At 44.0% G+C, this 24,920-nt stretch overlaps 1 protein-coding gene across 3 annotated transcripts in view; it reads left to right on the top strand.

The window, feature by feature from the left end:
* The window catches only part of LOC147902764 (uncharacterized), a 129,121-nt gene that overhangs the window by 62,812 nt on the left and 41,389 nt on the right, over positions 1-24,920 (top strand). For all 3 annotated transcript variants that reach the window (XM_087373545.1, XM_087373544.1, XM_087373546.1), the window contains exons 7-8: positions 7,963-8,121; positions 8,661-8,779. In XM_087373545.1, coding sequence (XP_087229671.1) covers positions 7,963-8,121; positions 8,661-8,779 — 278 coding nt within the window. The remainder of the gene's footprint in view (positions 1-7,962; positions 8,122-8,660; positions 8,780-24,920) is intronic.

Raw genomic sequence — 24,920 nt, 5'->3', positions numbered from 1 at the left:
AATACCGTGAAACTCAGGTTGTGCATAATGCGAGACAACGCATCAGCTACCTTATTGTCTTTTCCTCTTCGGTACCGAATCGTTAGATTAAACTCCTGCATGAGCTCTGCCCACCTAGCTTGGCGGCCCCTCAAGTCAGGCTGTTTACAAAAATGTTTCAGAGTATCATGATCCACATCCACATAAAACTCTGAACCATACAGATAATGTCTCCATGTTTTCAAAGCATGGATAACAGCATACAACTCCAATTCATGAGTTGGCCAATTCCTTTGAGAGGGAGAAAGCTTCTTGCTTTCGAAGGCTACTGGCCTTCCCTCTTGAAGGAGGACTGCTCCTACCGCAATGCCACTTGCATCGGTTTCTAGGAACAACGGTTTCTGGGGATCAACTATTTTTAACACCGGTCCTGAGACCACAGCTTGTTTTATGGTGTTAAAACTTTCTTGTTGATTCTGTCCCCAAATAAAAGGTACTTTATCTGAGGTCAGATCAGTCAATGGCGATACTATTCCGGAATATCCTTTGATATGCCTTCTATAAAACTGGACAAATCCCAAGAATGATCGTAGCGCGGTCAGACTCTGAGGGATTGGCCAAGTTAGTATCGCAGCCACTTTCTTCGGATCCATCTCTACCCCCTGTCGAGTAATTATGAACCCTAAATACTCAAGCCTAACCATACACAGTATAGTTTTCTTTTTATTTACATAAAGACTGGCTTTCCTCAAAGTACTGAACACTATCCTTAAGTGTTCACGATGCTCAGTAACACTTTTACTGAATATCAAGATATCGTCAATAAAATGTACTACGAACTTTCCGATATACGGACGTAGTAAATCGTTCATAAGCATGACGAAGGTCGCTGGAGCATTGGTAAGTCTGAAAGGCATTACCAAAAACTCATAATGACCAAACCTGCTTCTAAAAGCGGTTTTATGCACATCCTCGGCTCTAATCCGGATCTGATGATAGCCGCACTTAAGGTCTATCTTGCTGAAAATCACGGCTCCATGTAATGCATCTAGCAAATCATCAATCCGAGCCATCGGATACCTGTGCTTAACAGTGATATTATTTAATGCTCTGTAATCTATACAGAGACGAAACGTATCATCCTTTTTCCTCTTCAATATCACTGGCGAAGCAAAAGGTGAGAAACTTGGTTGAATCTGCCCCAACTTGAGGTATTCTTCCAGTTGCCTACGCACCTCCGCTTCTTCAGTAAAACTCATTCTATAGGGAGGTCTATTTACAGGTTCTGCCCCCGAGATCAGTTCAATCTTATGCTGAACTTTCCGCTCTGGAGGTAACCCATAAGGTAGTTCATCCCTAAAACATTCAGAGAACTCCTCTGTTATAAGATTAGCCAGCTTGGCCATCTCACCACTTTGCGTAACATCAGTGCTAGCCGAAGACTCATCCACCGACTCTACCGATGCTGTTTAAAGGTATAAAAACTCTACTTGAGCCTTTCTGATTTCCATCACGGAAACCAACGGTCTCTGAGGTATATCTTTTTCACCTCGCAAGACATAAAGCACATCATTCATCTTGAATTGATATACGTGCTTTTTCCAATCAATGGCTGGATTCTTGCTAGAATGCCACGCCATTCCCAGGGCTATATCCGCATGAGCAAGCTTGGTCATTTCAAAATCAAGCTTCTCAACATAGTCCTGAATCCGAAGCTCCAACTGGGTAACTCTTTGGTCCCATACTTCAGTTGAACTTCCATCTGCCATCCTGACTGTATACGCATAGTCAGATGGACTTGTCTTTAATTTCAGCCTCTTCACGAGCTTGGAGTTAATCACATTGTGAGTTGACGCTGAGTCAAACAACACAATGACATCATGACTGGCTACTTGCTCTTTCATTTTAATTAACTCCGTATCATTAAAGGCCGTATACCCCGTTGCTGCGGGCTTAGATAGGATGTTATCAGGTGCACTCGTCACTAACTTAGTAACAGACACACATAACAAACAAGGTACTAACCTCTGAGAAGATCCCGCTAGCTGAATCTGCATCTCTTCCGCTCTGGGACTCCCCTGCATCTCCACGTCGCACTCTGAGATCACCATCTCAGCCATCCGACGATCTTTGTTACGTGGACAATCTCTCCACTGATGAGGTTGAAGGCAACCAAAGCATAAGCCTTCTCTCCTCGCTTTTTCCCTTTGTTCCGTGTTCAAGGGAGACTTAGACCAAGCCCGGGCTGCCATTGGAGTTACTTTTCTCTTCACTCCAATGGTGGTACTTGGTTTAGGAGTTTCAGCCGGTCTCGCCTGCTTGGCTTGACCACTCGGCTGCGAACCACTCCCTTTACTAGTCCACTTCTTCTTAAACCCAGATTTCTTCGGATACCCATACTGGGTTCCGACCTGTGCAAACCCACTTGGCTTGCTGCCCTTGGCATCCTCGTAGTTCAGGGCTATAGCTATTGCATCATCTAGCGTGTTCGCGTACTTAGCCCGAACTTCCATTTTTATTCGATCATTCAATCCAAATATGAAATCTTTCACTTGGATTGATTGAGGCAGGGGTTCGTCAACCTTCATTACACTCTCTCGAAACTTATCAGTGTATTCTGCCACTGATAAATTTCTCTGACGAAGGTTCCTATATTGATCCCAAGCTCGGGATGCTTCGTCAGGAGGTAAGAAGTGTTTCCTAAACTCTCTTTTAAACCCCTCCCAGGTAGTGGATGCTATGCCATCCTTTTGTTGTTTAATCCACCACCGATCCGCTGCCTCACTAAACATATGGGTGGCCTCGCGGATCTTTTTGATGTCATTTCTGATCTCACAAATGGCGAACGCCTCGTCCCATTTGTGTAGCCAGGTCTCAATGACATCGGAGCTACGGTCGTTCATCCGACCAGAATACTTTTCCGGTCTGTAATTGGCAATAATTGGCACTTTAGCCTTCCTAGGCTCGACCGTATGGACACTAGACTCCGGTTCCATTGGAGCCTTTCCCTTCTCCTCTCGAGAAGGTCTGGCAGACATACTATGTATCGCTCTCCTAAGCTCGGACTGCCCTGCATTGGCTTGTAATTGTTGCGCTAACAACTGTTGCAAGGCATCTTCCAGCAATGCAATCCTGCCAGATAAAGTGTGAGCTACTGGGCGCGATCCCTGCTGGGTCGGCCGGACTCCTGATTCACCAGGGTCCCTCCTGGAAGCTCCTTCTTCTGCTTCCATTTAGTTCAGTAGGTGTTTTGTTTTGGGGCTTTTTTTTTTTTTTTTATAAACACCCTTAGAACACTGTAATCACAAATTGACACTCTGAACACAATTCCCTATACTAGGGAACTCCTGCAATCTGACATGCACACTAATTACGTATTTGACACAGGCATATATATTCAATCCCGCCTTTCCCTATACTAGGGAAACTACTGCATTTTACTCTGACTGAAGCCCACAGGCATATCCTCAAGCATAATCTGTCCTTACTACAGCATTAAAGCCTCATACAGGCTAAATCAAGGAGGGGAAAAAAAACAACATGAAACTAATGGGGGTTGAAGAGAGCTTCCTGGTCATTCACGAACAGCCACACCCCTTTTTTTTTGTTCCAAGCAGTTCGAGTCTCCAATTCCTGCAACCTCCACGCTCTGTCTGCCTGCGAATAAAAAGCCTTCTTTGGTGTCGCGTATCCTCCAGATTGTGCTGTCCACGCCAACCTACGGACTGTCGACGAATATATCGCCCAGCCCACGGACCATCTGCGTCGAATCACTGCAGCACGTCAAACCTTCCACGTGAGCGCCGCTCCTCACGGATCTCGTCGGCAGTCTTCTCGTCGTCACCCTCGGGTGATTCGCCACCAGCGCTCCCAAACCACCAATCCGTGCACCGACAGTTCTAGCCACTCCCCCGGACGACGTGCACACAGGTCCTTCACGAGCTCACGCGACCCTTCACGTGAATCCCTGCCCACGCGACGGCCAACACTAATCCTTGGGCAATTGTCGAACATCCCGCTTGTGAGCTCTTACATGCGCCATCAACCCGTCACTGCTCGTCGACCAGCCAGCCTTCAATTTCGCCGCTCACGGGCCGCTGCATCAATCGGTGTCTCCCTTAGGACTTTCCGCTGACCAGCGTCAATTCATTCTCTCCTTCCCAACCTTGGGCTCTGATACCAAATGTAACCTGATTTCTCTATCCTAGCTTCTACTTACTGATCACGGGAGTAGCACCATGATTATCCACCCAGCCAATTCTACCAAGGCTTCCCAGCGAGAGAGAAAGAGTTTTTTCGAAATCACGTAAATCCACAATTCTTCCATTCTCTCACAAGCCTTGACAGACCCCAAATCCCTAGATAGATCTAGATGCCACATGTCATCCATATAGGGCCTTCCTAATGCAACATTTCACCCCTCTCTTGGGATGCATTTAATTCCTTGCCCCTAGGCACAATCTTTGCACTAGGCCCTTGGTCTCAGATCTATCTAGTCTGGTGCTATCAGCCCTCACCTAGGACCTTGACATTAATCCCTCCCGATCATTTACATAAAGCGCAAACACATATATTATAAAAATAGATCCTATAAGGGAAATGTCGACTGATTCTTCCGAGGTCATGCTACCTCGGCTAGAGCGTAACAATGGCACTCTATGAGAGGGTTTCAGGCAATATTCGAACTGACACGAGGAGATCATGAGCACTATTAGCGTCAAACAAGGTTGTCTGTCGTCGTCACACTGACCTCGTTTAGCCTCTACATAGATGTGAGCTTGAGACTTTCATGGGGACACTAGGGGAGCCTGGTTGCTCTCTCGTTGGCCCTTTAATTCAGATCCTCTTATATGCAGATGACGTGGTCTTGCTCTCATCCTTAGTGGGCCTCCAGAGACACTTGGATGCTTTGCACACCTTTCGTGAGTCACATGACCCAAATGTCAACCTTGGTAAAACCAAGGTCACGATCTTCAACACATCCCGAGCAGCCATACACAGAGAGGAGTTCATGTTGGATGGGTTACCGAGGGAGGTCGCATACTTGGGGGTTCTTTTCTTTGGCCTGATTTTCATTATGCGACCGGTGATGCAGGCCGAGGGGATATGCCACACTTTCTCGATTAGAGTGGCAATACTTCCATTTTCACGTCCTGGATGCCCGGACCAAGTCTCTTCTCATGATTCCTTGGCCTGTCTAGCAGGCATGTATGGCAGCGCTTGTTGGGGGCCTGATTTATTAGAGACAGATTGGGCTTGGTAGAGTGGCTCCCAGTTCCTTGTTGTTACGGATGATTCACAGCAAGCTATGGGTCCCACATTAGGTTGTTCTAGTTGAGGTCGGTGCATCTCTTCTACAACTCGATGTGGCATTCATATACCGGAACGGAGTCAAGAGCCATGTGGTTGAGGTCGGTGCATCTCTATTGCAACTCAATGTGGCATTTCAAGTCATCACATAACGGTATGGAGTCAGGGGCTACGGCTCTTGTACCCCAAGATGGCATCTCGGAGACAGGAGCGGGAGGCCTTGCATGGTCCATCCTAGAGTTTGATCACAGAGTTTAGATTGCAAGAGAGGCAGAGACCCGGAGATCGAGATGTGGCACACTTGACAAAGGACAGATGCACATATCATACTCACTGACATTTCTTCTATTTTGAGACTTGGGATACGGCCGATCGGGGTCACTGTGGTGCTCATCAGGCATCTGGTAGCTGATAAGAGGGCACGACGGATTACTCCAGACGGTAGACATTGATCTCTTATTGGCTTCTTGCCTATAGTGCCTAGTCCGTCATCGGGTGGATCTTGACGTTTTCATGCACTGTATTATATTGTATTCGATCAAATTGCATCTTCCATGGGGATGGTGATGCCAGGGATGTCTATGGTTATGGTGACATTTATGATGATATCATGACTATGTCTACACAATTTTCTCTAGCATGGGTTAGGATGCTCGCTTAGTAGCTCCACCCTTTTGCTCATTGTATCAGGTTTTCTATCAGTCTCATAGACCCATTGGTCTTTAGTAGACTCTAATAAACTCTCTCTCTCTCTCTCTCTCTCTCTCTCTCTCTCTCTCTCTGTGTCTCTCTCTCTCCTCTAGGACATGGTGGAGTGTAGGAGGAGGAGCTAGCTGACATGAGGGCAATATGGATCAGTGGTGAGAGATGACATGACATTGCCGTGCGAGGGATGCAGAGGCCGCATGCGATGCGGAGAGTTACCAATAGCACGCACGATTAAGGTCCGGCCTATCTCAGCTTTCCAGAGAGAAGACCGCCAAAGACGAGGCATTGCCCTTGGCATAGCACATCGGATACAGAGGTCAAGGAGACCACGTCCTCTGCCACTGCGAGAGACAACTCGATAGACGTAGATTTGAGATATCTTTGCTGCCCACCAGAGAGCCATCACGGTGCCAGGTTTCGGCTTCTGAGTCTCATTTTTCAGTTTGGTTTTGTTTTGAGTTTTGCTTCGAGCTCTTGAGCTCTTTAGCGTAGCATAGTACTCAGCAAGGGCCCTAGCACGCCCTTTTCTTCAGCCCACTGAGGTTTGTATGAGTTCCTCTTTTTTTGGTGTACTTTGTCCCATGGGTCCGTGAGGCCTTCCGAGGACGTCTCTCTCTCTCTCTCTCTCTCTCTCTCTCTCTCTCTCTCGCTCGTGTGGATTTGACGTTATCTCTCAATTGAATGACTATTTTAAATTCCAAGTGATAATTAAGTTAAAATCTCTAGAGACATGATCCAAGTGTTAATTAAGCTAAAATCTCTAGAGACACACGTCCACATATGCATGCTTGTGACAGAGGTGAAAACTATCCCATTTGGTCATAGATACATAGTTAAGATGGTAGATGGAAGGTGTGGGCCCGAAGAGTCATAGAGTTGGAGTTACAAATTGAAGAATGTGTATATACAAGCTACAATATGAAGTGATAAAGTTGGCTCATGTAAACATTGTTCTTTGAATGGCATGCTATTCCAAGAAGAATCCTGCCATAGAGATACTCTTGGAGATGAAAAGAATTTGCTTCAAAGTCCTTTATTCTCATGTATGGAGGTTCTAAAATGTTAGATGCTTTTCTCTCCTTTTCTCCCCTTTATAGTATGCTCTTAGATCCATCAAAGGATGCACTGACCAACTCTATGGCTATTCAAGGTGGGGAGACGGCTCTCTTAGGAGTCCTTTTTTTTTCTGTATCCTTAGATTACTTTAGTGTGAGTTGCCTTGCGGGTTACCCCTAGAAAGGAATGCCCAATGTAATTTTCCCAGGAAAGAATCTTCAAATAGACCATTTTGTAGATATGATTTTACCAAAGGGAGTTGAGGTGCTTAAGCAATTGGAAGGCCCAAGATGAGGCAGATTCAGCATAGCCCTTGCCATGTGCTTCTCCAACGAAGTAGGTTTTGGTCAAAAGAATTTTGGAAAATATGAAGATTAAAAATACCCAAAATGCTACAGCATTTGATAGCCATAAGTGCCAATTATCTTGCAGGAAGGCAAGATATACCCTAATATTTATGAGATTGATGAGGTTCCTTTTCAGCTGCACTGGCGGGAGTGTGGTAGCACAGTTAAAACATTCATTTATGAATTGTTAGACACTTCAACAATTTATGGTTTAACTTGACATTGTTTGTGAGAGTAGGTGTCTTCTTGTTCCACAGCATAAACTAATGTCGATATTCTAAATATGGCATAAGAGGTTCATCCAGGATTCACTTGATACACGCAACTTATGCGATTGACTGCTGATGCTGTTGTTGATTACATGAGAATAGTGTGAGCAAACCTTATGGCCAACTTGAATGTTTTCACCTACAGTTTTTGGAAAGGCATATTCTGACTGTATTACTTGCTTATAATGCTGGACTTGGAGTATGTTTGGACATATTCGCATGCCATTCTACCATCTACATCCAAATATACTAACTTCGGTTCTTGCTACTGGTTTTTGTTTGCTTGTGCATAGGGACTTACAATGACATATGCTCTTTTTGAGTTAGGGAATTTGAAACAAGGGCAGACTCTACTTCTTCATTCAGCGGCTGGAGGGTGTGGAGCTATTGCCCTTGGCATTTGCAAGCATCTCAAAGTAAATGTAGTTGCAACCGTTGGGAATGCTAATAAGGTGCTTATTCTAGCTGACGATGTAGTTATTTCTGAATAAGTCTTCTTGTTTCAATAATTTTCATTGGTTATCAATTTGCAAGATGGGATATATGGTAGACTGATGAAGAAGTATGTAAAGCAGTATACAACATTCAAATGTAACTACGAATGTAAGAAGATGAGCAATGCCCCACATTATATGGTTCTTAGCAGGATACATCAAGCAGGCTGCACTCAATACATTTTTGATCCGTCAAAGAAGCTTAGATTTTGTGTGAAGGCAAGGCCAGCATCTTTATAGTTTGTTTCTCCTTTATCCATCCCAATGATGCTGTCAAGTTTGTCATACCTTTATTTTTATTCTTACCTTCCCATTATAGGGTTGTACACTGTGGAGTTCCAGTGGTTTATTGATCGTATTAGGGAGGATGTTTTATCCCTTTTTTGTTGTCTAAGATTAGGGATGAAATCTGCCTTACATTAGATAATCGGATACAAATGGAAAAAATTGGATTCATACCAGTTGGATTTCTGTGCAATTTTTTGTTGGAAAGGCAGGTGCAGCATTTACTAAATTACTGGGGTGCTGACTTTCTACCAAAAGATAGGATCATTGTGCGGAAGGGTGGAAATCGTATTTTTAAAGAGCAGCTTGTGTCTGTTTTAGCACAAATGGGGTACTTCCTTTCCCACAGCTAGTTTGTTACATTGTCTATATTTTTGCACATGGAAGTTATTTATTGGCTCCCCAGGATTCATTCACGTCTTTTTTCTCTTACTAAAGCAGTTGGGATGTTCTGGCATGCATCAAGCAGGAATACAGTGTCAGAACTTAAGGAAAGCCTACAATTCTGGTACAAATATGCTCATGGCTCGTGAAGACATTGAACTTAAGCATTTAAACCACATACATTTCATTCAATAGATTCAGGACATAATTGTGAACTACAGAACTTAGAGCTCTACCTGTACAGTGTAGATCAATCGGTAATACAGTCTTCTTTCTTGAACGAAATCACAGGGAAATCTCTTGATTACTCAATGAGATGTCCTCCTTTTTAAGTGACTCTTTAGCAATCAATAAATATTTTAGAAGCATTGGTGGAAAAGGTGTAAGGAATGTGAAGTAGAGTGCCTTTGTCTTAATAGTTCTGCGAGTTGCACCTGTTAAGTGTCTTAGGCTTACTTTGGGTGGCTATGCCAGTGTTTAAGCACAAAATCGTGTTTTGGATATTATATATAAGCACCCTTGAGAAGTACTACAGTATTTTGATTACCAATGCAAATGCAACCGTTTTTCTACATCTTGATGTAAGCATGTTGATTCAGGAACGACCAAGCTAGCTCATGCAGATATAGCTCTTGCAAGGGCTTGTCGTTCTCGAATCCGGTTATTGATTGGAAGAAGCACATCTACTAGCTCACATTGAATGGTGCGTATTCTTTGAGGTCAGGGACAGAGAGTCCTCCGGATTGAGGTTCAGGTTGCGATTCCTCTTCGACATCGGTGAGTATTTTCACCAGAGGATAGTGTTTGGCAGATGGTGTCCAGCATCACTGCTTGGAACATCTGGGCGCCTATTGCTGTTCGGTGATGGGTGGCCACCCTTGCTGCCATTTGGCAAGATATCATCTATACCTTGCGTGCCATATGAGATTGAGTGAAGATGATATCTCGGGCGACCCGAGAGTCCACACATTTCTTGAAGGCTTGGCATGGAAGTGTCTTTACATTTTCATAGAACGAGACATTTGCTGGTTGTACAATCCTCCACCTTGGTTGTTAGCCTTGTTTCAAAGATCCCCTAGTACTAGAGCCTTCTCCCGCACATAGTGATAATGCACTTTAATGTTCTTTGTTCTAGCATGATAGACTAGGTTATTTGCCAAGTGTATATTGCTCATGTTGTCACAATAAATGACAACTGGTCCATCTGTAGACTGATGCATATCATAAAGGAGCTTATTCAACCAAGCTACCTCACATGCAGCCATTGCTACACCCCTATACTCAACTACTATTGTGGTAAAATGGGTCATATGGCTAAAGACTGCTACAAAAAGCAGAATGACATTATGAATGGAAAATTGCAGCAAGGCAATTATGCATCTTCTCTCTGCACCCAATGCCTTCGTGAATATGTCAACTACCTGATCCTATGTGCTAACATAAACTAGATTCATCCCTTTGTGAAACGCTGGTCGACAGCTAGTTTTTCTTACTTGATTTGCTTTCATGATCAGTGCCACATAGTTTTTCCAATCATTAATAGAAAGTTCCTTTCCTCTGAAAAGGAAGCATACATCTTAGAGGCTAGAGAGTTGGTTTGATCTGATATGCTGAGGGTGGCAACCTCCTTGCATGCTAGAGAGGTTGGATGTTTCTTTTGATCTCGGCAACATTGGATGAGGCTCTCTTTTGTGACCCATTGACAAACGTCTGAGTGATGAACAGCTTTCCACTAAGAAGGGCCTCATCTTTTCGGAGCTTTCCATGAGGGATTGCATATGGGAACTTTGTTCAAGAGTTACTCTAAGGTTCAATCATCTTTCTCCTTAGAGGGAGATAAAACCTTGTTGAGCAATCACAATTCTTGACATATAAGATTTGGCTAAAGCCCTTGCAATACAATTTAGGCTTCTTATGCCAAACATCATTTGTTGCTTGTGAAAACGGTTTATCCAAGACTAGAGTATTTTGGATAATTTATTTTACTTTTGGGAAGATCACTCAGTGCGCTTAAGACTCATAATGAGACAGCTGTTCTTTTCAATTTTAAGAAGGTATTCATCAGTCTTGAGCAGTCCTCCTTGGGAGACACTTTGCTTCACTCTCTCGAAGGAGTTCGGGTGACTGCCTCCGGCTGCTGAAGGCCATGACCAATGCGTGTTGTGTACAAAAAGGAGGGCACCTCCACACCTCTTTCTGAGCACCCTACTCTAGACAGCCAAAACCACTCACCCGGATCCCACTATAACTCGCGAAGGGGATTGCTCTCCCACAACCAAAGGCGCCACCTGCTCCTTCCTGACCCAAATTGACTGGTGCTGGTCGATGGTCCAGCCCTTGCCGAAGTGGCCCACTACTTTGATCCTTTGCCGCTCTACAGGTCGTGGGCCCCATCCATCTCGGGGTCTCCGTCTGATTCTGGCTTTAGAAGTCCCCCGACCCCACTTTGTAATGCATGGAGCAAAAGGATTCAAGGGCTCAGTGTAAATATTGGATCCTTAGGGGCACCCTTGTCCTAGAGAACTATCCATACCAATGCGGGGGAGCTGGGGCTCTGTAAAGTCCATCCCTCCAAGGCTCCAGGATGGCAGAGTACATCTCTAGCATCCGCATGCTTGCCCTCCCTAGGTGAGAGAGTGCTCTTGCCCGTGCCTCTTGCCCGTGCCTCTGTCTTAGTGGGAAGATGACTCTAGCTCCGGAGGACTGGCCAGACCATTGTCCCACTGTGCCCAGCCAATATGCATCCATTGTCCCTCGCATGAGGCCCTTGTGATCCTGAACCTCCAGATGCCATAAAAGGGGTTGGCACTCATACTTCTCTTAGCACTGAGGGCTCGCCCGAATGAGTCCTCCCGACAGACGCTACCACATTCTATGTAGACTCGTCATGAGGAGTGAGCCCTTCCCTATGAGGGGGGCGTCTGAGAAGATCCACCGATGAGACTACTACCATTGAACACTTGTGTGGGGGGTGTTTTTTGAGAAGTCCTCTCTATTCTAGGGCTTCAAGACTGGGATGGGTCCATGCTCTACTAGCTTGCCCAGAAGGGCCTTGCTCTGCATCTTTGGGTCTATGATGTATTTCCTCCCTTTGACGGGGGAAGGATCACCATTGCTAGGCGACCTTGGCTCTAGTATTCCTTTGCCATCTAATCTTGCCCACAAGAAGTTGTGTGCCAAGCACCAGCTCGAGCGCAGGCAGGGAGCTCCATTTCTTAGAACCATAATTATGTGAAGCTGGTGTTCCTTAGACATTTCACTGCCTAATAGGAGATGCAAGGAGCTTTTGGAATGAGGTCTAGAGGCCAACTCGCCCCATTGGGGTTTGACTTGGGTCCCCAGATGTTCTACATACATTGGGGCTTTTAGGTGGTTTTGGACATTTCTTCGTGACCGCAATTTGCCCTAGTTCAAGGGACAACAAGGAAGAAGCTCACATGTTGGAGTATAGCACGACTCTCCCTTGTAGAGAGGCTTGGTTTTGAACCAAGTTCTACTTGTAGGTTTATGGTATGTGGCTCTTGTTCCGAATTTGATCCTCAAAGTATGAGGCAGATGCACATTATTATGGTATTTAGAAGTGATGCTGAGGACATGAGAGTATGAGTCGCTTGGGTCTCCTTTTTGAGGCACAAAGTAATGGTGAGGGCACTCTCTCCAATACCTTCAAACTTGGAGACGATCCTTTTTATAACATGAGCTCCTCCATTCTAGATCATTTCTCCTTGGCTCACAAATACTCCCCTTGTATTTGATCCCTCCCTTCTTTGCATTTGAGATGAGTTGAGCGTTTCTTTGTGCCATATACCAGGATAGGAGAATCCTCATACAGCCTCTATTCTGGAAAAAATAAAATAAAAGAAAAAATAAGTAAATAAATATAATATAACACATCCTGATATTGCACAAACAGGTTCCTGATTTCTTGGAGATGGTCATCCAATAAATGAGCACTTACCATGGCTGTGTGTAATTCCTCGATCGTCCCTAAGTTGAGTTCCTGAGTTGGTTCAAGGAGCAAGTGCATAAATAAATTTTACAAATAATAAAAATTACTTACACACTTTTTTTTTTTGGGTGAGAAGAAATCTTTTATTGCTGTAAAATAATTACATTCATAGTTACTTTGAAAATGGAGTAACTACTACTCAACTAAAGATCTTAGTATAAGCTGTATACACATCCTGATTAATCAAACGAGTCTGAACACAATCATAGAATAATTGCTGCCGAGATCGTTTGAAAAAAATAAAAGATGAAAAAAGTGAATCACCAAAGACTCTATGATTTCTGTCCATCCATAAAGTCCATAGTGCCCAGTAGCGTACCCATACAAAAAATAAGTCAAAACCCTGTCTCGCTTGATGAAAACCAAACAACCAGAAAAACCTGCCAAAAGTAGCAGTAGGAAATCTCGCTCGAAGCCTCTGTCGGATGAGAGCGATGAAGTCACAAGTATGTGGACAGAACGACAAGATGTGAAGCACAGATTTAGTAGAGTGCAGGCATCTGTGACAAACAGCTGGAGCAATATGTCTGTGTGCGAGTAACTGGCCAGATGGAAAAATGCCAAGCAGGACTCGCCAAAGGAAAAGTTGTTGCCGAAGAGAGACTTTGTAATGCCAAAGGAGACGTAGCCGTTTTCTCCACCACTTTAGTGGGCGATCCATATGCCAAACAGTATTTGCTCTGTCAAAAATCCAAGGCGGAAGTAATAACACTTTATACAGAGATGACACTGTGATATGTGAGAGCTTCAAGGGACGGGCTGAAGAGGAGGAAGAGTGTAAAATCCAATCCTCAAGCCTATTCTGAAGTTCCAAGCGAGGTACCGGCAAGAACGGTTGAAGCATTGCTGAAATCCTATGCCATAAAGGACGATAATGAGCTCCCAAACCGTATTTGCTGGCAGCCATAGAAAAAGATAAAAGTGTGCCATCATCCTGAAGTACATCCGCCACAGATGAAATGCCTTTGAAGGAGAGAAAATAAGAACGTCTGGGTTCTTGAATGGCCAAAGAAGGGTGGAATAATTTAGACCAATAAATATTCTCAGCCCTCAAAGAGTTTCCCGACAGAGAATCTCGGCCATGCCATTCCAAGTGGGATAAGATATGTTTCCAATCGAGAAGCAGGCGAGAAACAAAAGGGCAGCCTCTGATCTTGCCTTGGATAGAGCCAAACAGGAAATCCCACTGAGTAGGCTGCCAATGCCCAAGACAGAAGTATGAATATGTAATAAAAGAGAGCGGATCATGAAAGCCCAAGGCTGATCTCCTTGCATAAACTGCAACATCATTTTTCCTCTGTGAGCAAGTAAATGCATTTGAATATTGAGAATGTTCAGACCCCCGTGCATCTTTGGAGAACAGAGACGATGCATAGAGAGTAATCTGAGACTTTTCTTGCCATTTTTTGAACACCAGAAAATTTCCATGATAGTTGACATAAAGGAAACTAGCTCTGCCTTAGTGAACATAATGAGAGGCAGATAAAATTGTATGTATGCTATCAAAATGGATTGTGCGATTCGCAAACGAACATGTAGTGGCCAAGTTGCAAGCTTCCAATATTCAAGTTTTGCCCTCAACTTTGTTAACACCCAATCAGTTTGTTGGGAATGGGTGAGTCCCCAACCTAGAGGATAGCCAAGATGTCGAATTGAGAAGCGGGGACAATTTCCCCAGGCCACAGAAGACTGTGCCATTCCTGTTCATGCAACGGAAACAATTTCGATTTCTGAAAATTCACCCGAAGACCAGCAGCCAATCCATATGTAGAAAGAGCTTGCATAATCATGGACAGATCACTCCGAGTATTTTTTGGGGTAAAGAATGAATCATCAGCATATGCTTGAGCGATCATGCTATGACTGCCAGCAATCTCCAAACCATGCAACTGGTCAGTGTCCAAAAGGTGGTCCAGATATTGAAGCATTGGATGAGTGGCTATGGCAAAAAGTAAAGCACTTAGGGGACATCCTTGCCTAACAGAACAACCAAGAGTCTAGGATGTAGAAATATCCCCTGAAAGTATGTAGGCAGCTTTACTATCTTGATATAGCCAAGTGATAACTTGCTGCATTTTTGTGCCAAAACCCAATGCCTGCATAGTCGATGAAATAAATTCCACTTAACAGTATCAAAGGCTTTGGCAATATCAACTTGCAATAATAAAACATCCTGCTGCGTGTATTTGGCATATTCAATTCCAACATAGGCATTAGCAATGTTATCTGTGATATGCCTACGCGGGATAAAGCCATATTGGGAAGGATGCAACCCATCATGTAAAAACCCTTTTAGCCAATCGACAATCATTTTTGTAGTGATTTTGTAAATGACTGGCATAAGGATGATAGGTCTCCAGTCTGCCAAAGATTCACAAATTTGCTTTTTTGGAAGGAGTTTAACAAGACCTCTCTTCCATGTGTCTAGCATTTTCTGATTTTGCCATGCAACATTCACCATATGTAGCAATGTATGCTTCAAAAGAGGCCAATAATTTAGAAAAAACTCGACTGTAAGACCATTCCATCCTGGAGATTTCCATCTGCCACAGGATTTGATTGCATCTGACAGTTCCTTCTCAGTAAAAGGTTCCTCCAATGCCAAAGCTTGAGTAGTGGAAATAATAGGAGAAACATGCTGCAACAGTAAATTTCGTGCAACCAAAACCTGCTGTGAGGGAGGAACTGCAGAACCAAATTGCTGAGAGAAAAGATGCACACAAATAGAAGAAAGTTGTGACCGCGAGGTGGTCCATGATCCATCAGGCATAAGCACCTTGCAAATTTCTGTTTTTAATCTCCTCTGATGCAAGCTTTTGAAAAATTCTTTGGAAGAGCAGCCTTTATCTGTAAAGGCTCTTTGTCTTGCTCTAGTCTCCCATTTAGCCAATTTCCTGTGATCATTGAGTTTAAGACAGTGTCTGGCCTGGCATAGTGTTGTTTGTGTTGGAACACTGAAAGGAAAGAGTAGAGTGGACACAAAATCAGAATACTTGCTTATGGAATGAAGAAAAGTGAGGTCCTTAAGTAGGCACCTCATACAAGCTCACTGACATCACTGATGACCTTAGAGCTCCACAATCATCTCCTCAATCTGCTCCTAGATTCTCTCAATCATCCTATGTGGCTCTCCACCACCTAACTGTGCTTGTGGGCACCTAACTGTGCCTCTAGCACTCACACATAGAAACATAAGGTGTGCCTGAGGCATACACCTTGAGATATCCCAACAAACCCCCCCTCAAGGAAATGCCTCAGGCTATGTCAAGGATTCATCTAGTCTCATAGTTTCTCATGCCATCTCATGGTGGTCAAGGATAAATCTATGGCTAGGTTCTCATGGTAGCAAGGGTTCCCTTGGGTGTAAGGTAAACAAAAGGGATACAAAAAGACCTTCCAATGGTTATCTCCCTTGTATGTACATGCACACAATGTCTGCAGGAGGTACCATGGAACAAAACATACACATGGCCTACATCATAAGGTGACCAGAGGTGTTTACAAAACACACAAAACACAATAGTTTATTTTCATTCATTTTGGAGGACTATCCAGGCTGAGTACCTTGACATAAAAAGAGAGATCTGGAGCATACATAGAGATGTGTTTAAAATGCATAATCTTCAAAGGATGCCTCATCTTGTGGAGGCTCATTAACTGTAAGTAGATTTGCATTTTCTGTCTTTGCTTTGGCTCTGCAAAACTTCTCATTATGATTGTTCTTGCCACAGTGCTTGCATGGATTAACTTTGAAGCAGTCCTTTGAAAGGTGATTTGTCTTTCCACAGTGATTGCAAGGAGTATACTTGCCCTTCTGGAATTTCATAACATAAGCAGTGTCATTGCCTTTCCTTAGCTCCATATGCCTTTCTTCTTCTTGGAGAGCAGAGATAATGCCTTCAAGGTTAGGATTGGGAAGATTCTTCAAAGTGCTAACAATGTGATCAAAACCTTTAGGCATACTCTTAAGTAACACTGCCATAGCATCATCAGGAGTGATAGGAGAGTTGATAGAAGCTAATTGAGTCATAAGACTCCGCATATAGTTGACATGAGCTGCTAAAGTAGTATCACTTGACATCTTTAATTCAAAGAAAGAGATTTTAAGTGATAGTTTAGAGATGTGAGAGCTTGCACCAAAAATCATGTCTAGCTTCTGCCAAGCTTCCGAAGGAGACTCTAAGTCAGAGATATGGTGTATGTAATCATCACCTAGAGCAAGAGCAATTATACCATATGCCTTTTCTTCTCTTGCTGGATCCCTTGCTGGTCGTGTTGGTGTTGAGGATTCTCCAGCATTGGAGGCTGTAGAAGAAGCGGTAGGAGTAGGTTTGAGAAGTCCCCATAAGTTCTCCCTCATCAATGCAAATTTCACCTTCGTTTGCCATGTATGGAAGCCCTTTCCATTGAACTTCTCAAGATTAAATATGGTAGCCATGAGAGGGTCTAACCCAGATATTGGGCAGTGTCTATCTCTCTTACAAGGCAAAAATAACTGAAAGACTTCCAAAATATGAGCACTTGATGTAGCAAAGAGTAGTGACTAGATTTCAAACAATGATGCTTCTTCTTACATGCTTCATAGAAGTGGATGAAATAAACACTTTCCAATCAAAACCAGGTCTAGCAAGTCAAAACAAAACTGAAGCAACACTTGTATTGAAGTTATTGAAAACTTCAAAAGACCAGAAATGCTAGAGTAGCATTTTATGTAGCATCATTTTCAAAAGCTTGTCAAAACTGTCAAAACTAGAGAGCTGAACTTGGAGGGCTTATAGCACACTCTTCAAAGCAAAAGAAAGGGGGCTTTCTGAGGCAAAAGAAAGCTGGTATACCACAGTAGAACCTCTGGGAAGAAGAGGCGAAAAAACGCGTCAGGTCGCCTTCTCCTTCTTCAACAAAGTCGACTGGTTTTTCTCTGTTTTCTCCTTCAATATGCAGCCATTGCTGCTCAGATTTCAGCACAAGGTAGCTCTAGGTATGGACCAGCCCCCCTTGAAAGGAATTAGAGAAAGATCAAGTGTGCTGGGAGAAAACGCAGAAGAGACAGTCGACGACCTTCCTGTAATGGCGACGAGCAGAAGCAAAGATTCGTCAATTCCTTGCAGCCAGAAGTTCGCCCCAACAAGGTGGATCTCCAGCTGGAAGGGCGTGGGAAATGGCTGAGAATCGGAGGAGAACAGGCTTAAGCAAATTTTTGGAAGAAGAGGGAGAGATGGTGAAGAAGAAGATGAAGAAGAAGATGATGATGTGGCAGAAATGGGCTCAAGGGGGATCAAAGGGCTCTGATACCATGTTGGAACACTGGAAGGAAAGAGTAGAGTGGACACAAAATCAGAATACTTGCTTATGGAATGAAGAAAAGTGAGGTCCTTAAGTAGGCACCTCATACAAGCTCACTGACATCACTGATGACCTCAGAGCTCCACAATCATCTCCTCAATCTGCTCCTAGATTCTCTCAATCATCCTATGTGGCTCTCCACCACCTAACTGTGCTTGTGGGCACCTAACTGTGCCTCTAGCACTCACACATAGAAACATAAGGTGTGCCTGAGGCATACACCTTGAGATATCCCAACAAACCCCCCCTCAAGGAAATGCCTCAGGCTATGTCAAGGATTCATCTAGTCTCATAGTTTCTCATGCCATCTCATGGTGGTCAAGGATAAATCTATGGCTAGGTTCTCATGGTAGCAAGGGTTCCCTTGGGTGTAAGGTAAACAAAAGGGATACAAAAAGACCTTCCAATGGTTATCTCCCCTGTATGTACATGCACACAATGTCTGCAGGAGGTACCATGGAACAAAACATACACATGGCCTACATCATAAGGTGACCAGAGGTGTTTACAAAACACACAAAACACAATAGTTTATTTTCATTCATTTTGGAGGACTATCCAGGCTGAGTACCTTGACATAAAAAGAGAGATCTGGAGCATACATAGAGATGTGTTTAAAATGCATAATCTTCAAAGGATGCCTCATCTTGTGGAGGCTCATTAACTGTAAGTAGATTTGCATTTTCTGTCTTTGCTTTGGCTCTGCAAAACTTCTCATTATGATTGTTCTTGCCACAGTGCTTGCATGGATTAACTTTGAAGTAGTCCTTTGAAAGGTGATTTGTCTTTCCACAGTGATTGCAAGGAGTATACTTGCCCTTCTGGAATTTCATAACATAAGCAGTGTCATTGCCTTTCCTTAGCTCCATATGCCTTTCTTCTTCTTGGAGAGCAGAGATAATGCCTTCAAGGTTAGGATTGGGAAGATTCTTCAAAGTGCTAACAATGTGATCAAAACCTTTAGGCATACTCTTAAGTAACACTGCCATAGCATCATCAGGAGTGATAGGAGAGTTGATAGAAGCTAATTGAGTCATAAGACTCCGCATATAGTTGACATGAGCTGCTAAAGTAGTATCACTTGACATCTTTAATTCAAAGAAAGAGATTTTAAGTGATAGTTTAGAGATGTGAGAGCTTGCACCAAAAATCATGTCTAGCTTCTGCCAAGCTTCCGAAGGAGACTCTAAGTCAGAGATATGGTGTATGTAATCATCACCTAGAGCAAGAGCAATTATACCATATGCCTTTTCTTCTCTTGCTGGATCCCTTGCTGGTCGTGTTGGTGTTGAGGATTCTCCAGCATTGGAGGCTGTAGAAGAAGCGGTAGGAGTAGGTTTGACAAGTCCCCATAAGTTCTCCCTCATCAATGCAAATTTCACCTTCGTTTGCCATGTATGGAAGCCCTTTCCATTGAACTTCTCAAGATTAAATATGGTAGCCATGAGAGGGTCTAACCCAGATATTGGGCAGTGTCTATCTCTCTTACAAGGCAAAAATAACTGAAAGACTTCCAAAATATGAGCACTTGATGTAGCAAAGAGTAGTGACTAGATTTCAAACAATGATGCTTCTTCTTACATGCTTCATAGAAGTGGATGAATAAACACTTTCCAATCAAAACCAGGTCTAGCAAGTCAAAACAAAACTGAAGCAACACTTGTATTGAAGTTATTGAAAACTTCAAAAGACCAGAAATGCTAGAGTAGCATTTTATGTAGCATCATTTTCAAAAGCTTGTCAAAACTGTCAAAACTAGAGAGCTGAACTTGGAGGGCTTATAGCACACTCTTCAAAGCAAAAGAAAGGGGGCTTTCTGAGGCAAAAGAAAGCTGGTATACCACAGTAGAACCTCTGGGAAGAAGAGGCGAAAAAACGCGTCAGGTCGCCTTCTCCTTCTTCAACAAAGTCGACTGGTTTTTCTCTGTTTTCTCCTTCAATATGCAGCCATTGCTGCTCAGATTTCAGCACAAGGTAGCTCTAGGTATGGACCAGCCCCCCCTGAAAGGAATTAGAGAAAGATCAAGTGTACTGGGAGAAAACGCAGAAGAGACAGTCGACGACCTTCCTGTAATGGCGACGAGTAGAAGCAAAGATTCGTCAATTCCTTGCAGCCAGAAGTTCGCCCCAACAAGGTGGATCTCCAGCTGGAAGGGCGTGGGAAATGGCTGAGAATCGGAGGAGAACAGGCTTAAGCAAATTTTTGGAAGAAGAGGGAGAGATGGTGAAGAAGAAGATGAAGAAGAAGATGATGATGTGGTAGAAATGGGCTCAAGGGGGATCAAAGGGCTCTGATACCATGTTGGAACACTGAAAGGAAAGAGTAGAGTGGACACAAAATCAGAATACTTGCTTATGGAATGAAGAAAAGTGAGGTCCTTAAGTAGGCACCTCATACAAGCTCACTGACATCACTGATGACCTCAGAGCTCCACAATCATCTCCTCAATCTGCTCCTAGATTCTCTCAATCATCCTATGTGGCTCTCCACCACCTAACTGTGCTTGTGGGCACCTAACTGTGCCTCTAGCACTCACACATAGAAACATAAGGTGTGCTTGAGGCATACACCTTGAGATATCCCAACAGTTTGCTCATGTAGGGACAACGAACGAAGATGGCTGAGTTCATAGAGGTCCTGACAAGTGAGTTTGGCCTGAGCAATAGTTTCCCTCAGAGTCTTCATAAGACTTGCCATAACCTCTAATCACAACTTGCATTTTGGAAACAAAAGAATCCCAAGCATCATCAATATGAATATGGCTACGAGAAGACAGAAAATGAGATGCTTCAGTAACCATGGCCTTGAAAGAAGCATGTTGCAAGTAGCTATTGTTCACGATCAGATGTCGCCTTTGTGGCAATCTATTATCTAGCATAGCATGAAAGGATAACCGCATCCATAGAGGTGCATGATTTGAATGCACAAAGGCATAGTCAATCCACATTTTGCATGTAAAATCCCCATTTTGTTGCGGAGCTACACTATACCATCAATCCAGACGTGCCTGATAAGAAGAAAGGGCATTATGTTGGAAGGTGTATCCAGGTGACAAAGGCTGCAATTCCTTCCAAAGGTCAACCAAATCCAGATGCATCAGGAATTGAGACCATGCATGCCTTTCAGGGGTTAACATATGAGTATGTCTGGAGGTATTGTCACCCTGTTGAGGAGCATTATTGAAATCCCCACATATAAAGGCATGATATCTCCATGGATATTGTTGCATGGCATCCCAAATTGCAGTTCTTTCTCTAGAGGATTGAGGTGCATAAACAGAAGCAAATTCAAACCCCTCTCCTCGAATAATGCATTGAAGAACAAGCCATCTGCCTTTGTTGTCATTTAAAGCAATAATTGGTTGAAGGTCATATTTGATCAAAAGGACCACCCCTGAGAAAGAGTGCTCCTTAGCATAGAAAATATCATAGCCACAGTAGTGTCCTGTCTTTCCTGCATAGACATGTTGGTTGTGTTCTTGTAATGCCACTATGTCAGGCTGAAATCTATTGATGTACAGCCACACATTTTTCCATTTCCTACTGTCACACATCCCCTGGACATTGAGTGTAAAACATTTGATATGAGCAGTCATATTTACAGATATTTATAGCAATATAACAACTATGTACAACAGCAAATTTCATGATGTCAGCCTTGCATTTCTATCTCAGGGTCAATGCCTCTCCCCTGAGAAGAAATATCCACCTAAGGAGTAGAAGCAGCAACCTCTTCTTCAGGAAAGAGTGTTCCGCTAGCTGTCACTGCAGCCCATGTGATCCCAATTCCTGTATTGACCTCTAGGGTGTTTCCACTAGAAGACGCACCATTCCAAGTGCGAGGGGGTGGAAGTCTTCGAGCAGAAATAACTTTTCTTGGACTTTGCCATCCATCAGTTGGAGGTTTCTGTCCTTTTGTCGAGGGTTGAATAGCAGGAGGTGAATGTGAAGAAACATTCCCATTTGAAACCACTGGATCTTTGCCTTTATCCTGAATTCCAGAAAACTGTCTACTACCTTTGTTTTTATTTGCAATAGAGGTAGGAGCATCTTTAGTAGGCATTTGAACCGGCAAAGCAGTAGGAGGCATTTTATGTTGATTCATTGGACACTGTGAAGCCATGTGTCCAAATTTTTTGCAGTCAAAACAAGCCCCTGCAAATAATCCCCATTTTAGTTTGTAAAAAGCACTTCCCATGTCCACATTATTCAGCGTGACTGAATAAGAGCCTGGTGTGGGATTATCAGTATCCCAGAGAATGCAAAATCGATTTGAGTTGCCATTAGGCCGTGGTGGTGTTTGAGGGGAGGGGTTCCTATCCTTCCGGAGGTGTTACCGGAGGCCAAAGGCCACTGGTGTGAGAAGCATGAGTTGTGCAATGCTCTAATGCAATGGATCGTGCAGAGCGCACCGTGCAGTAGTGTGCGAGTGTCGTATGCTATACTGCAGTGAACGACGACGTACGAGTGCACTATGCTAAGTGACAATCACCGGTGAACTCCACAACATAAGCAAAATAAGAAAATCCTACACTGGTGAACAATCCCCATATACGGAAGAGACAAGAGATGAGAAAGTGACCGAATTGGCCAATGTACATATCACTGGACGTGTCCCCAGGTCACAAGTCGCAAGTCACAAGAATACACAAGCCGCAAATCACCAGAATACACAGGTCTATCCCCATAGTAGACAAAGGGTATACACAAGTCTCTCACATTCGCTCCTTGGCGAGCTCGTAGCTCGAGCCTCTATCTCTCCTCACTCTCCTCCCTTTCGCTCCCGTGCCGAATGCCGAATGCCCCCCTTTCTCTCTCCCTTCTCCTTCATCTTCATCCCCCGCCTTGGAGGGTCCCTTCTTCGCTGAGAATCTCCCCCCTTTCTTCCCATTGGTCATCCTCTTATCGCCTTAGCTGTTGGGGATAGCCGTTGCGCCGCTGGCTCTCTTGATGGCTTTGGCGACCTCCTGACTCCCTGACTCGCCAGCCGGATGGTATAAATTCTCCATGTGCAGGTGAGCTGGTTCACCGCACCTCTGATGGCTTCGGCGACTTTCTGACTCCCTTACTTGCCAGCCCGATGGTATAAATTCTCCATGTGCAGGTCAGCTAGTTCACCGCACTACTGCACCATTGTATCACTGAACCACTGTGTAATATAAATACTCCTGACTGCTCCATGTGCTAAGCTCACTCTCCATGTGCGCAACTCTTGATGAGATCACTTTGGACACGGTACTCCTGGTTGACCTGTGTCGACCTGTGGTTAACAGCCTCGGACAGTACTCCTGGATGAACCCGTGTGATCGCGTGGCTAACTTGTGTTGACACATGGTCAACATGTGGTCAATGGATGTCGTCATGTGGTCAACGCCTGTCGACAGGTGGTCGTGTGATAAGGTAACAGTTTCCCCCGCCACTATCATTCACCATCCCGGTGAATAGAAAGGTTGGACGAATCCGTCAAAGAAAAATAAAGATGAACTTTCAAACCATGGATATGGTGATGGAGTGGGAAAAGGAAAGAGTACAGACCATGTGGTTGGCCGTGGGAGTAATCCAAGATTTGTATTAAGTTGAAATGTGAAAAATAAACTGCTGTATTATAAGGGACAGCATGGAAAATTGCAGAAAAAACTGAGTACATCTTGAGGTAAAACACTGATATTTACAGTGAGGGCCAAACAGCTTGGCAAAATCTAAGAGTGCAAAAAAAAAACCCAAACACCAACAGCCATGTATCAACCCTTCTATGAGATTACAGAGGGTGGTAAAGCTGCAGCCTGTTCCTCTGCCTTCTCCTCTTCCGCCTTCGTATTTGGCTCTGTGGCTTTTTGCACATCCCTTTGCTCTGGCTCAGTCATAGGTATCTGTGGATGGGGTGCTTCCTCCTCACACTCAAGCGTGTCCATCACATTTCTCAGATTTTCATACTTGTCTTTATATCGGTGGTATTGCCGGTAGTAATGATCCTTTTGCTCTTGCAAGGTGGACTGGGAAGTCTGGAGGGTGGCCAACTGCATTCGAAGAGCTGTGAATTCTTTCTCCATGGATGAACGCTTCTTTTCCAATTCAGCCACTCTGGATTCTGATTTTTCTTTGGCAATCTCGGAGGAAGACAAAGACTCTTTTAACTTGGTAATCTCCTGGTGAAATCTGGTCACCTCCGTGACATGCTGGCTGTGCAAAGTTGCCAGAGCTGCAGCATGTTGGTTGCGTAAAGATGTCATTGCTGCTTCCCATTCCTGCCTGTGATTATGGAGGCGATCCTCAAGGGCAGCCTTCTGAATATTCCAAGCGATGTCACGCTCATGTATTGCTGAGTCCTTCTCTTTCTGCCACCTTTCCTCCTGTTGTCGAAGTGTCACGCTAGTGGCGCGCTGCTGGGCTGCCTGAGCTCTCTCGAATTCTAACTTTAAATGTTGCTGTTGAGAGAGGAGCTTATGAGCATAACCTGTGGAATTGAAGACCGCTGTCCCAAGCTGCGTGAAGGTGTCATCCATGATACGCTGAGCAAGATGCAGGGACCTTTTCATCCACGCATACCTGTCGCTGTAATTCATCCTGTCCGCCAAATTAATGACGTCCCCCAATTCCTCAAACATGTCAGGAAGAGCTCCCTCTTCCTCGGTTGACAGGTTTCCTGTAGGTGCCAATTTGTCCAAGTGCACAAAACATGTTGGGGCCCTGGAGATCTTCTTGTTCTGTGCGAGGCAGTCCTGCAAGGGAATGGTGA

The sequence above is a fragment of the Dipteris shenzhenensis genome, chromosome 4 (assembly GCF_047967505.1).
Source record: "Dipteris shenzhenensis isolate YYH24624 ecotype China chromosome 4, Dip_SZ_1.0, whole genome shotgun sequence".
NCBI lineage: Eukaryota > Viridiplantae > Streptophyta > Polypodiopsida > Gleicheniales > Dipteridaceae > Dipteris > Dipteris shenzhenensis.
The sequence above is the reverse complement of the archived record's forward strand: the minus strand, read 5'-3'. Positions and strand labels throughout refer to the sequence as shown.